Raw genomic sequence first — 13708 nt, forward strand, 5'->3', positions numbered from 1 at the left:
GTAGCTCAGGGCGCCGCCGTACTGACAGTTCCTTTCACCTTCCAGATGCCCCCGGCCTGGCCGCAAGGCCTGGGTAACCTGGGCGCCCCCACCATCGCGCCCGCACCCGTAACACCAAGGGTGCCACATCTGGGAGAGGACCCCTTCAGCCAGCTAACGTGGCCGGACGGTCGGCCTTTCATCTGGCCCGAAGGATTCTTGGAGCTGGAGCGGCAGAAGCAACTAGGTCCCCTGTGTGAGCCCCTGATCCCGGCTCCAAAGCCCGTGACTCGGGTCTCGCCTCCCCTAGAAGAGGCTCAATTTGCGTGGGACCCCAAGGGAGAAGATCTGATGGGGTTCACCGGAGAGACTCGGGCAGCTGCAGCAGCGCGCACAGAGTGTTGCCGTCAACAGCTGGCAGAGTTCAAGAGAGAGCGGGAGGAGAGGCAGGCCAAAGAGCAATGGGCCCAGACCCGCAGCGCGGAGCAAAAGAGTCGGACCAGAAGGGACCCCCGTGCAGCAGATCGTCCCCGTACCATCGGGACGGTAATAAAGTTTAATGTGCAGCATGGGTGGGGCTTCATAAGAGACCGGAACACCATGGGTGACGTCTTCGTTACCCGACGGGATGTCGAGTCCCACCTGCCAGAGGGTCACAAAGGCCGTGACCTCTACGTCGGAGATGAGGTAACGTTCACCCGGCACAAGTGTGCCAAGGGACCTTACGCCCTCCACGTGCATCGCTTGACGGAGGAGGAGTTGCGGTGCGAGGAGGAGGAGCAAGAGGACCCGGACGGGTCTGAAGAAACCACCAGCCGTAAGATAAGAGCAGGAGGCAGACGCCGTTGAGTGCGGCAGAGCAGGAGACTGTATATAGTTGCCCGTCGGGGCACAGTAAATCGAAACTGAAACTGGAACTGTTGTTGCTGCTAAAATAGTCCCCGTTGGGACCAGCGAACTGTTACCTGTGTGAACCCTTTCCATACCAGGCTGAGGACTGTGAGCAGCCATCCCTTTCCCTTTACCTGGCCGGGGACTGAGAACGGCCAAAATTTCCCTGTACATAGTTGCGCTTCCTAAAGCGCCCCCTACCGGTTTTATTTGGGAAACTGTTTTACAAAAGACTGTCGCACTCTACCTGGTCACGAGTTGCACGGTGACCAGAGGAGGAAGAAAGAAAGAGACGACGAGAAAGTTTTATATATATATGTTTTATGTGTTTTACATGTTTATAAAAATTTGTATGTTTTGGTGTTTTTGTCTTTGCAGCCCGAGGACGTGCTGTGATTTACCAGGGGGGAATGTAGCACCCTGAGGATTCGGCTGCTACAGGGGTATTGCACCTCAACCCAGAGGTGTGATATTCCACTCCCGGGTAAGGAAGGAGTGTGGAACTGAGCTCAGATAGACTGCATGCACTACATACATCCCATTCCAGAGGAGCAGGCCGACGGCACTCCCACTTAGAAATGTGCAGGTGCGACCGAGCCTGTTCCTGGCTGGAGTGGGAGGGGGGAGGAACATCCCATGTAGTGTAGGGGCAGATAGGGGGAGCAGTCTGGGTAGTGGTAGGAGCTCATTGGGTGCTGGTCACCTGAGCTCACACATAGAGGGTGTATATAAGGAGGGCACCATCAAAGATCAGGGTCAGACGCAGAGAGGAAGTCAGATGCAGAGGACAAGCCTGCAGCAAGAGAGAGAAAGAAACAACAGCCCTGGAGAGAGAGTGGAGTGCAGAAAGACCCAGAGGGGGACAAAGAAGGGACCCAAGAACCCAAATAAGAACACCGGGTGAGGAGTCAGCAGAAGGGTACCGGAACCCAAGCTGGTGGGGGCAAAGACATTCCCCAGCCAGAGACCGGAGACCGTGGGCAGTGTCTGTCACGGTCACCCACTACATTCACCCTGAAGGCACACCACATGGAGGGTCAGGGAACCTGAGGCCAAAGGTTGCCCAACAGAAGGCCCGAGGGAGCTGGATTTAGGTGAATCACTGGTGGGGACGGCTGAAGAAAGGACAGAGGGAGAGCTCAGGGCCACGCTCCGGACTTGTTTGGGGGTTGGCCGGATCCAGGACCTGGTGGACGCAGCACGGCTCGGGAGGTCACTTGGAGCTAGAGTGACCAGGAACATCTGCAGTAAGTAAAGACCCTTAACTGCACAACCCGAGTCTGTCATCATTACCGGCTGCACCGCACCACCACAACCCCCATCCTCTGCGCCTGTCCCCTCTGAGGCTATACCCCTCCCGTTGGGGGTTATCCCACCAAGCTGCGCACCCACCATCAGCCTCAGCGGACCCTGCAGCAGCGGCGGCCACAGTGGCCGCATCACAACGGGTGGCGTAGTCGACACAACGAACTTTAATAACATCAGTAAGGACTGCCACATAACACTGAGCTTGACGCCCTGGGCACGGGGCCGGGTCACAGCCGCTCGGAGACTACAAACCCCCATCTGATCCGGTGCCGGGTATTCCCCTCAAAAAGGAATATGTCCCAGGGGGCGCGTCAGAGGCAGTCACACATAAATATTGTGGCATATTTGCTGCATAGCAGTAGGGAAAGAATTGGATCAATGCAGTCAGAGACAGTAATACAGAAGTTCAGTTCATATAGAGCTTTATTGTAGTTGCACAAAATAAATGAAAAGCCTTCACATGCTGTCACAAAACACAAATTAACCTCAGCTTGGCTGAAGATGATCTAGACATCAGCTTACCTGACTACACAGGAGGCCTACTACCAACCGTCCAAAAAACACACAAAAAGGACGAACATTACATTACACCAATAGCTGGCATTGTACATTGGAAACAATTGTGAATGAACTCCCTCACTTGGATGAACAGCAACCTCACACATGGACGATCTCATGAAGCTTTACTATTGGCATGACATAGAACTCATAGTAGTGCTCATCTTTTCTTCGCCACACATTCATTTCTCCAGATGTCCCAAACAGTCTAAAGGTGATTTCATCTGAAAAGATAGCAGTCAAATCCCTGTACTTCCTGCAGAAGGTCAGTCTGCCTTTGATGTTTTTCTAGGAGAGAAGTGTCTTCCTTGCTGTCCTTCTTGACATTAGGTCAGCCTCCAAAAGCCTTTGCCTTACTGTGCATGCAGATACACTGAATCCTGCCTGCAGCCATTCCTAAGCAGGCTCTGCCCTGGTGTGGAACCGATCCTGTTGCTGAATCCTCTCCTCCTGAGTCAAAGTGTGAAATATTTAGCTAGCTGTAACATGAGGCAGTTTGTTTGATGAATGGCTGGGGAGTGGTACAATAATGAGTGTCTGCAGGCAACAGGTCTAGTTTAAAGGTGACCGCAGTGCTGAGAAAAAAAGGCAGATACTTATCCATCTTGTAATATCATTGGGGAGGCTTCTAATTAGCTCCATAACTATACTGCAGTAGGGCAATGACTCCAAACACACTCAATGTCATTAAGAACTCTCTTCATCAAAAAGAACAATAAGTCATGCGAGTGATGATATGGCCACTGCAGAGCCCTGATCTCAATATCATCAAGTCTATCTAGGGTTTAGAAACTGAAGGATTTGCGCAAGCCTACATCCACAGAAGATCTGTGGTTAGTTCTCCATGATGTTTGGAACAACCTCACTGGCAAGTTCCTTCAAAAATCGTGTGCAAGTGTACCTAGAAGAATTGATGCTTTGATACAGTTTTAAAAGCAAAATCTGGCCACACAAAATATTGCTTTGAATTAGATTTTTCTTTTCCTCATTCACTTTGCAAATTGGTAATTGATATAAATAAACTATTAACACTTCCATTTAAAAAAAAACATTCTTAGTTTGCAATAATTTTTCCACACCTGCCTAAAACTTTTGCACAGTACGTTACATATACTGTATATATACTGTGTATATATAATAACTAGTGCACTCCTTCCTGCTGCCTAATTGACTGCCAGTACCTGTAGGCAATATCAGTGCTTATACTGCAGATTTATGCTCTAAGATTAGTTTTCAGATCTAATATGCTGTCTTGCTCAATCTTCTTCTACCAGAGATTATTGTAGGGAGCATACGTGACATTATTTAGATCAATGTATCCTAGCTTCCTTTTAGAAAGAATGCTGGTGACAAGTTCACTGAATGAGAAAGTATGTGATGACTGGTAAAATGAAAGGGGTTAGGTAAGAGGTTATGCTTTTTTGACTTATGATTTTTATGTTGTGTTAGTAATGCAGCTAAAATCTATAGTGATCTTCAAAGTGTATAGGTCCTGGTAGCAATACCAAAGAAGGTGGAAGGGGGAGAGAAAATCAGCTCACCAAGTGTGGAAAAAATTACCCCAATAAAGATGCGGTCCACGGACTCCAGACCGACTTCTGGGCATCCGCGGCAATGGTTAAAGGTATTAAAACATAACTTTTAATAATGACATTTAAAAAACGTAAGTCGGGACTAAGAGCAGTTGAGCTCAAAAAGCGTAGACCTGTGTCCTCCCTCCACCTTTACCCATTGCCGTGGCCCGCGGATGCTGGATTTTTCTCCCCTTGTTGCCTGTGTATAGGTCCTGAACTTGTTTTCTGCAATTTTGCAGTCAAGAATGTGCATTTACCTCTCATTTCTCATTCAAAATGTGTATGTATTTGTGGTCACATATCCACTAAAAACAAGACAGGTCCATTCATTGTAGAGATGGGTGAGTTTCCTGTTGCGGAATGAAAGCCTCAATAAGTTCTCCTGAAATGAAAATAGTTTTGTCTCACCACTGACTGTACTGCGTCTTTCTAATATATGTAGTATTTTACTTCATTCCTGGATGCATAAGCACGCAGCTCAGTACTGCTCCTAATGGCTTCCATGCTGCTCAGTAGCGTAGCTACCGGGGGGGCAGAGGAGACGGTGGCCCGGGCCCCGCGCTCAGAGGGGACCCACCCGGAGGTATGCTGTGCATCTGCATCCGGCGTGCTGCGCAGTTATACTCCGGACAGAGCAGGGAGACTCTTTCCCTGCACTGCCCGGCGGCCGCTATGTTGGAGGGCGGGGGGGCCCCTGGTGCCAGCATCAGGACCCCCCTGCTCGTCACCGCCACAAGTTCACTGATGAGATGAAGTGTAACGATCCCTCTCCCATCAGTCCCCTCTGAGTCTGACGTCAGTGACGTCATCACTTGGCGCCCGGCCCGCTGTGCTGAGATGTGCCGGCCAGGCTCGGCACTCAGAGCAGCGAGGGAACGAGGAGGAGAGGTGAGTATTGTGCTTATTAATTTTTTTGCCGGGGGGGCGACATTATACTACAGACTCTGCCTATGGGGGGGGCACATTATTCTACAGACTCTGCCTATAAGGGGGGGCATTATACTACAGACTCTGCCTATGGGGGGGGCACATTATACTACAGACTCTGCCTATGGGGGGGGCACATTATACTACAGACTCTGCCTATGAGGGGGGGCACATTATACTACAGACTCTGCTTATAAGGGGGGCATTATACTACAGACTCTGCCTATGGGGGGCACATCATACTACAGACTTTGCCTATGAAGGGGGGCACATTATAGTACATACTCTACCTATGAGGGGGGGCACATTATACTACAGACTCTGCCAATGAGGGGGGGGGCTCATTATACTACAGACTCTGCCTATAAGGGGGGGGGCATTATTCTACAGACTCTGCCTATGGGGGGGCACATTATACTACAGACTCTGCCTATGGGGGGCATTATGCTACAGACTCTGCCTATGGGGCACATTATACTACAGACTCTGCCTATGGGGGGCATTATACTACAGACTCTGCCTATGGGGGGGCATTATATTATATGTAGGCTATTTGTAGAGTGTGGAGATTACAGTTAGGTTCATACAGTGTGGGAGATAATGTGGGGTCTTTGCACAGTGTGGGGGCCATCATAGAGTGTAGGAGATAATGTGGGGTCTTTGTATAGTGTGGGGGCCATCATACAGTGTGGGAGATAATGTGGGGTTTTTGCACAGTGTGGGGGCCATCATACAGTGTGGGAGATAATGTGGGGTATTTGCACAGTGTGGGGGCCATCATACAGTGTGGGAGATAATGTGGGGTCTTTGCACAGTGTGGGGGCCATCATACAGTGTGGGAGATAATGTGGGGTCTTTGCACAGTGTGGGGTCCATCATACAGTGTGTGAGATAATGTGGGGTCTTTGCACAGTGTGGGGGCCATCATATAGTGTCAGAGATAATGTGGGGTCTTTGCATAGTGTGGGGGCCATCATACAGTGTGGGAGATAATGTGGGGTCTTTGCTCAGTGTGGGGGCCATCATACAGTGTGGGAGATAATGTGGGGTCTTTGCACAGTGTTGGGGCCATCATACAGTGTTGGAGACATCAGTTTGGAGGCAACTAAGGGGTCAATATACTGTGTGGGGGGTACTATACAGTGAGGGGGCATTATACTATGTATAGGAGAGCATCATACTGAGTATAGGGGAGCTGTACATGGGGTGAGACTCAGGACATTATTAAATCTTAAGTGGGCACTTATCGTTATAGGGGAACTTAGGTTATTATGACTGTCAGAGGGGCACACAGGGGCATTATTACTTTCTAGGGGGCACAATGTGGGCACTGTTTTCTAGGGCACTTGCACATGGCATTACTATATTCTAGAGGTTTCTTTTACCATCTAGAGGGCACACAGTACCACACAATAGGTTCAGTAATAGGGACACATACAGCAACAGCGGCTCAGTATTGAATTATCAGCAAGATGAGGAGTTTGTGCAGGTTGGGGATAGATGAGGACGATGCCTGAAATGTAAGGAGTCAAATGTGTCTTTGTTGTGATCTCTGCAGACCTGAGACTCTGAGTCCTGGATGGAGACGTTGTCGTGTCAGTCTGGGCCAGATGGAAAAGACGGGAAAAGTGAACAATTTAATCAGAAAGAACGTCAACTGTAAGTTACTATATATAACTCTACTAATAATCTCCTATATGTTCACCGGGACTGGTATCTATCAATATATGTCACCATATGGCGGTAATATCAGTGCTGTATAGAGATTATTTTCAGTAACATCGCGGTCATCTGCTGAGGTTCCCCTACATCCACTGTCTGGGTGCACCACCATAGCTGTAATCAGGGTTACCTGGTAGGGGCCCACTCAGAAGTTTCGCCCACCCTGAACCAAAACCCGAGCTAAGCCTCTGATGCTTCTGCTTCTTCTGTCTGTGTAATGCTGAGAAAGAAGAGCAGGACTCCCTTAAGTTCTGTGTTTAAAATACAGCTTAGCATCTAGTCTTCTCCCACTAGATCAGAAAGGACAGAAATTAGAGCGAAAGTGTGCAGAGGGAAATAGTGGTGAAAAGTGGAGGAGACAAGTGATATACTGACCACAAAGTGTTATTCCTCATGAATACACCAGCTTATTCTGAAAAGTTACCAGATTTGACATGCACTCATTAAAGGGAACCTATCACCAGGTTTTCCCCATATAAAGTACAGACAACATCTTTCAGTCCAAGGGCAGAGCAAAGTACTGTAGTGCGCGTACGCAGGGTAAGGCCAAAAAGCGCCAATGATCCGAAGATAAAGCCAGCGCATGCGCACTACAGTATTGTGCACTGCTCTCGGCAGGGCAGAGAGAAGTGCATCTGCACAGGAGCATGATGGAGGACACTGTGTGGATGACGTAGTACGCAGGGAAGGAGGACAGCGATCGTAAGAACAGAGAAGGCGCTAAATCAAGACCAGACACCCATCAGACCGGACAGTAGTGCAGGTGAGTATAATAACAGCTATTTTTTGCCTTGCAGAGTTGATTGGGGGACATATACACAGCATTCTAGAATGGTGTAACAGAGGACTTACAGGTGCTGACCGTACTTTATATGGGGAAAACCTGGTGACAGGTTCTCTTTAAGCACAAATATATGATCAAGAATGAATAGAGTTCATGTACATTACGTATGTAAACAATGTAAATGTTTTGCTAGATAAAGGTATGTCCCTCTTCTATTTCTTGCCTTGCACAGCTCCAATATGTTCTTTGAACAGCTTTCTACTTGACAACTTACGATAAAATGTGTGATGTTGGTACAGCTTGGGAGCATCCAGCTCTTGCATGCTTGTATAATGCAGTTTCTAAATCAAATATTATTTATTTGGTTTTCAAAGTTTTAGGAAGTGGGGAAACAAAGCAGTGGGTGGGATGGGTAGGGATGAGGGGGTATTAGGTGGAGGGTGGTGGAGAGGGTTAGGAAAGATAATGGGACCACCGAAGGGAAATACCGGTATGAGGATAATTAAGTACAAGATACACATTTGTTGAATGTTTGATTGAGTACAATCAGTGGTAATTTTAACATACAACCTATACCATCAAACAATCCCTTTGTTGTTTTTTTCTGGTTTGATATAATTACATAAGACATTTACATAGGATCAAATTATTTAAATCTGGAAGGATAAGCAGTGAAGGAAATAATTATTTCATCCCTTGCTGTTTTTGTAAGTTTGTCCACTGACAAAGACATGAACAGTCTATAATTTTAAGGGTAGGTTAATTTTAACATTGAGAGATAGAATATCCCAAAAAAATCAAGAAAATCACATTGTATAAATTAGATACATTTATTTTCATTTTGCAGTGAGAAATAAGTATTTGATTCCTCTGGCAAACAACACTTAATACTTGGTGGCAAAACCCTTGTTGGCAAGCACAGCAGTCAGATGTTTTTTGTAGTCGATGATGAGGTTTGCGCACATGTCAGGAGGAATTTTGGTCCACTCCTCTTTGCAGATCATCTCTAAATCATTCAGATTTTGAGGCTGTCGCTTGGCAACTCGGAGCTTCAACTCCCTCCATAAGTTTTCTATGGGATTAAGGTCTGGAGACTGTCTAGGCCATTCCATGACCTCAATGTGCTTCTTTTTGAGCCACTCCTTTGTTGCCTTGGCTGTATGTTTTGGGTCATTGTCTTGCTGGAAGACCCAGCCATGACCCATTTTTAATGTCCTGGCGGAGGGAAGGAGGTTGTCACTCAGGATTTTACGGTACATGGCTCCATCCATTCTTACATTGATGCGGTGAAGTAGTCCTGTGCCCTTAGCAGAGAAACACCCCCAAAACATAATGTTTTCACCTCCATGCTTGACAGTGGGGATGGTGTTCTTTGAGTCATAGGCAGCATTTCTCTTCCTCTAAACACGGCGAGTTGAGTTAATGCCAAAGAGCTCAATTTTTGTCTCATCTGACCACAGCACCTTCTCCCAATAACTCACAGAATCATCCAGGTGTTCATTGACAAACTTCAGATGGGCTTACACATGTGCCTTCGTGAGCAGGGGACCTTGCGGGCACTGCAGGATTTTAAACCTTTAGCGCGTAATGTGTTACCAATGGTTTTATTGGTGACTGTGGTCTCAGCTGCCTTGAGATCATTAACAAGTCCCCCCCTTGTAGTTTTAGGCTGATCTCTCACCTTCCTCATGATCAAGGATACCCCATGAGGTGAGATTTTGCATGGTACCCCAGATCGATGTCGATTGACAGTCATTTTGTATTTCTTACTATTGCACCAACAGTTGTCTCCTTCTCACCCAGCATCTTACTTATGGTTTTATAACCCATTTCTGCTTTGTGCAGGTTTATGATCTTGTCCCTGACATCCTTAGAAAGCTCTTTGGTCTTGCCCATGTTGTAGAGGTTAGAGTCTGACTGATTAATTGAGTCTGTGCACAGGAGTCTTTTATACAGGTGACTATGTAAGACAGCTGTCTTTAATTCTGGTAAGGAGTTGATTAGGAGCGTCTAACTGGTCTGTAGAAGCCAGAACTCATAATGGTTTGTAGGGGATCAAATACTTTTTGGATATTCTATCTCTCAATGTTAAAATTAACCTACCCTTAAAATCATAAACTGTACATATGTCTTTGTCAGTGGGCAAACTTACAAAAACAGCAAGGGATCAAATAATTATTGCCTTCAGTGTAGCTTAAACCATCGAGACCAGGATTTGGAGTATGTCACAAAAGTATTGTTTTTAGCAGTATTATTATATTTGAATACATTCTGCATAGAGGTCTTTTCAACCAGATGGGAAAAACATGGGGGATTTTTTTCCAGTTGGCTGCTATTAATATTGTAAAATTGTATTATTTAATATACGATATGTTGTTAAAGTTAATGATATATCTAGGAGATTTGCCATTAGTAGTGAGGATAAAGAGGATTTATTGTTGTAGTGAGTTTCTAGGTTAACCCAGCTAGGCAGGTTTTGGTCACAAAACCTAAATTGGCTATATTTTATTGTTACGCCACAAGTATAGTTTGTTAGATTGTGTAGGCTGATCCATCAATTGTTTTTGTTATTGTAGAGCTTTTTTTCCTATTCTTGATTTGTTTTTGATCAACACTAGTTTGGGTGTGAGCATTGAGTTTGTTTAGCCAATTTCAGGGAATATTGATTGGTATATTACGGAATATGTAGAGAATTTCAGGGAATATCATCATATTGAATAACATTATTTTCCTATCCATGAGGTATCTAATTTTGCAAATATTGAAATGTCATTTTGGATATTAGAGTATAGTTTTTTAGATCATTTTCTATTAGGTTGGATAAAGGGTTGGTTAGGTTATTCTTTTTGTATGTTTATATTATCTTCTTCCCATTTGTATAGAAATTATTTTTTTAATGCAATTTTCAGTGTCTATATTGTAGGCTATGATTTTAGAGTTTTGGGAGTTTACTCTGTAGTAGGACATTTTGGAGAATTTGGTCAGTGTTTGGGATATCTCTCTTATTAGATTTAGTGGGTCGGTTATTGATATGATAACATCATTTGTGAAGAGGCCTAATTTGTATTGTCTTAGATTTATATGAGTGCCTTTTATTGTTTGGTTCATTCTGATTGTTTCTATGAATATTTCCTTTACCATAGTGAACATAAATGTTTCTGTATGAAATATTTATGGGGGGAAATACAGTTATTTGCTAGCACTCTATCGGAAAGTGTGGTATTTAAGGCCATGATCATTCGTATATTCCCAAAAAGAGATAGGAAACTGGAGCGTATTCATTAAAAATTTCAATTTTTATTAGTGAAAGAATACATAAAAGACAAAAACAAAAGGGGAGAGAGACACGTAGTGCCACTGTCATGATACAGCTGTCGAAAGATCCGTGACTAGGGGCACCTACTGTGTCCCTAATGGTAGGGGGTGGCCTAGCTCGCTCTACTCCCTGGGATACTTCTAAAGGTGAAGATTCCGGGGCCTCCGCCCTCGCCCTACTTCCTGAATAAGCCCTCTGTCAGTTCACCTTCCCCACCCAGGGAAGAGGGGCGCTACTGTGCACCATTGTACACTAACCCGACGAACAGGGCAAAACAGACAAGGGTAAACAGAAAACTCCAGGCACACAAAATATTCACTCACATATAACAGAGGAATGCAGCCGGATGTGAAGATAAGGGAATAAACCAAAGTAGAGAAGGTTAAGGAATAATCACACATGCAAACCAAACAACAGTCACTGATTACTCCTCCAACTCTCCTTCTCATAACAGCTCCTCTCCCTCCATTAGCCAAGCAGCAAGAGCTAGCTCTGACAAGAATTAGTATCAGATCCCAGATTATAAAGGGAAAAGGAGTGGCTAACCGAGCTCAGCTGTGAACAATGGGATTTCCAACATGGCTGTTTAACCCCTGTTCTGCCAGAAGAAAATAAACACTTTTAAAATGACGGAGAAGTGCTTCTTCTCGGAGCTGGAGTAGGAGCCGTCCGAAGCTGTGGCCTTCTGGCTCCACACTGTCGCGGTAACCCTGTGACAGCCACATCCAACCAAGGTTCATATATGTGGGGCAAAGATCAAAACAGTAATTCCAAGGAGCTGACCACTAAGGTAAAAGAGGCCTATTGAAAATACATCCTATAGGTACTGAATAAAGGTGCAAAAAGTGCCCATCCTATATATTTATTTTTATTTATTTTATTTTACTCACTTTTATAGCACCATTAATTCCACAGCGCTTTACAAACATTATGGGCACTGTCCCTATTGGGGCTCACAATCTACATTCCCTATTAGTATGTCTTTGGAGTGTGGCAGGAAACCGGAGAACCTGGAGCAAATCCACGCAGACACGGGGAGAACATACAAACTCCTTGCAGATGTTGATTTTTGGTGGAATTTGAACCCAGGACCCCAGCGCTGCATCGCTGCTGTACTAAACACTGAGCCACCGTGCTGCCCTGCTATATATGAAAAAATACAGTAATATTTACAATAAAACAAGTTACATAAAGTGAATGTGCAGTCCTATCATGAAAATTACATGTATTGGTAGAATATAGGATATACTGTAGTAGTCCTGAGATGATGACAAGATGGGACACAGCTGAAATACAATATAATAGAATATATATTAGCATAGAAGAGTATATCCTAAGGGGAGCCGGTAAATATAATGAAAGAGGACATAGTTGAATGTAGTTAAACACAATAGTATAGAATAATGCATACAAAGTGAGGAAAAGACCAACACTTCAATACGTATATATGAAAAAACCTTGATCAAAAGTTGACATACAGATACCATGCTTCCCAAATAGTAGATGTCCTCAATACAACCTGGTATGGATGTGGATGGCAGCCCCAACGCATGTTTCACGTTCGGCTTCTTAGTGTTTGACCTCTGATGCCAAACTTTTTTAGAATTGCTTGCATGTAACCTCAATGGGATTTATCTAAGGCTGTTTCAGCATTGATTCCTAGCACAATGAGGTGTGAGTTTTTTTTCTGTATGCAATATTAAATTAATGATCTTCCTTGTACTGTAACACTTTTTTGGAGGATATAAATTCCACTATATTATATTAGTTGGGGAATAGCTTTAGGATTCTAAGAGCTATTAATTTAGCGTACATTTTAGTGTCGGTGGTCAGTAATCATATGTGGGCTGGTTAAGGTAGGATATCCTGATTCTTTAGGGATGAGAGTTATGTTGGCTTGAAGCATTTATTGGGGTAAAGTTCCATCTATGATTATTTTATTAAATTGTTTTAGTAAATGGGGAGAGGAGATTTTTCATATTCTATTTATTGTTAATTTGGGAGACCATCTGCCTTTTTTAACTTTTTAATTATGACTGTAATTTCATCTATTTTGCATGGGGAGTATAGAATTTCCAGTTCGCTGGTGATTATTTTTGAGAGGTTTATCATGTGTAAAAATGTATTCGAGTTTTCTTGGTAGGTTTGAGTATCATTCTTTTATATTGTAAAGATTATCATAATAATTGGCAAATTCTTCTTCTAATGTAGTTTCTAAGACATTTCCTATATTTTCTGTAAGCAGGAAACAATGATGGATCATGCACTAAGGACGATTTCCTACATTGCCGACATTGGAAATATTGTTGTCTTGATGGCTCGACGTCGGATGCCAAGATCTGCATCACAGGATTGTATAGAAACTACTCCAGGTGCTCAGGAAGGAAAGAAGCAGTACAAGATGATCTGTCATGTGTTTGAGTCGGAAGATGTGAGTTAACAGTTCTTTTTAAAGACACATAGTACATTAATTGAAAGTATCCTGAATTATTAATCGTATGTTTTTATAATTCTTAAAAAATATTGTGTAAGGGTTTTATCATATACCCTGTTCTGTAATATGGAGCTGCTACCAAAAAGAACAGTAGCATAACTATTTAACTATTCTCTTGTATAATTATTAATCTTTTTCAGCCAAGCACAAAAATG

At 44.2% G+C, this 13708-nt stretch overlaps 1 protein-coding gene across 2 annotated transcripts in view; it reads left to right on the plus strand.

The window, feature by feature from the left end:
* The window catches only part of APBA2 (amyloid beta precursor protein binding family A member 2), a 699615-nt gene that overhangs the window by 596529 nt on the left and 89378 nt on the right, over positions 1 to 13708 (plus strand). For both annotated transcript variants that reach the window (XM_073652927.1, XM_073652928.1), the window contains one exon: positions 13305 to 13490. In XM_073652927.1, the coding sequence (XP_073509028.1) occupies positions 13305 to 13490 (186 nt within the window). The remainder of the gene's footprint in view (positions 1 to 13304; positions 13491 to 13708) is intronic.

This window comes from Phyllobates terribilis, unplaced genomic scaffold (assembly GCF_046119375.1).
Source record: "Phyllobates terribilis strain yellow unplaced genomic scaffold, ASM4611937v1 Scaffold_11__3_contigs__length_659146591, whole genome shotgun sequence".
NCBI lineage: Eukaryota > Metazoa > Chordata > Amphibia > Anura > Dendrobatidae > Phyllobates > Phyllobates terribilis.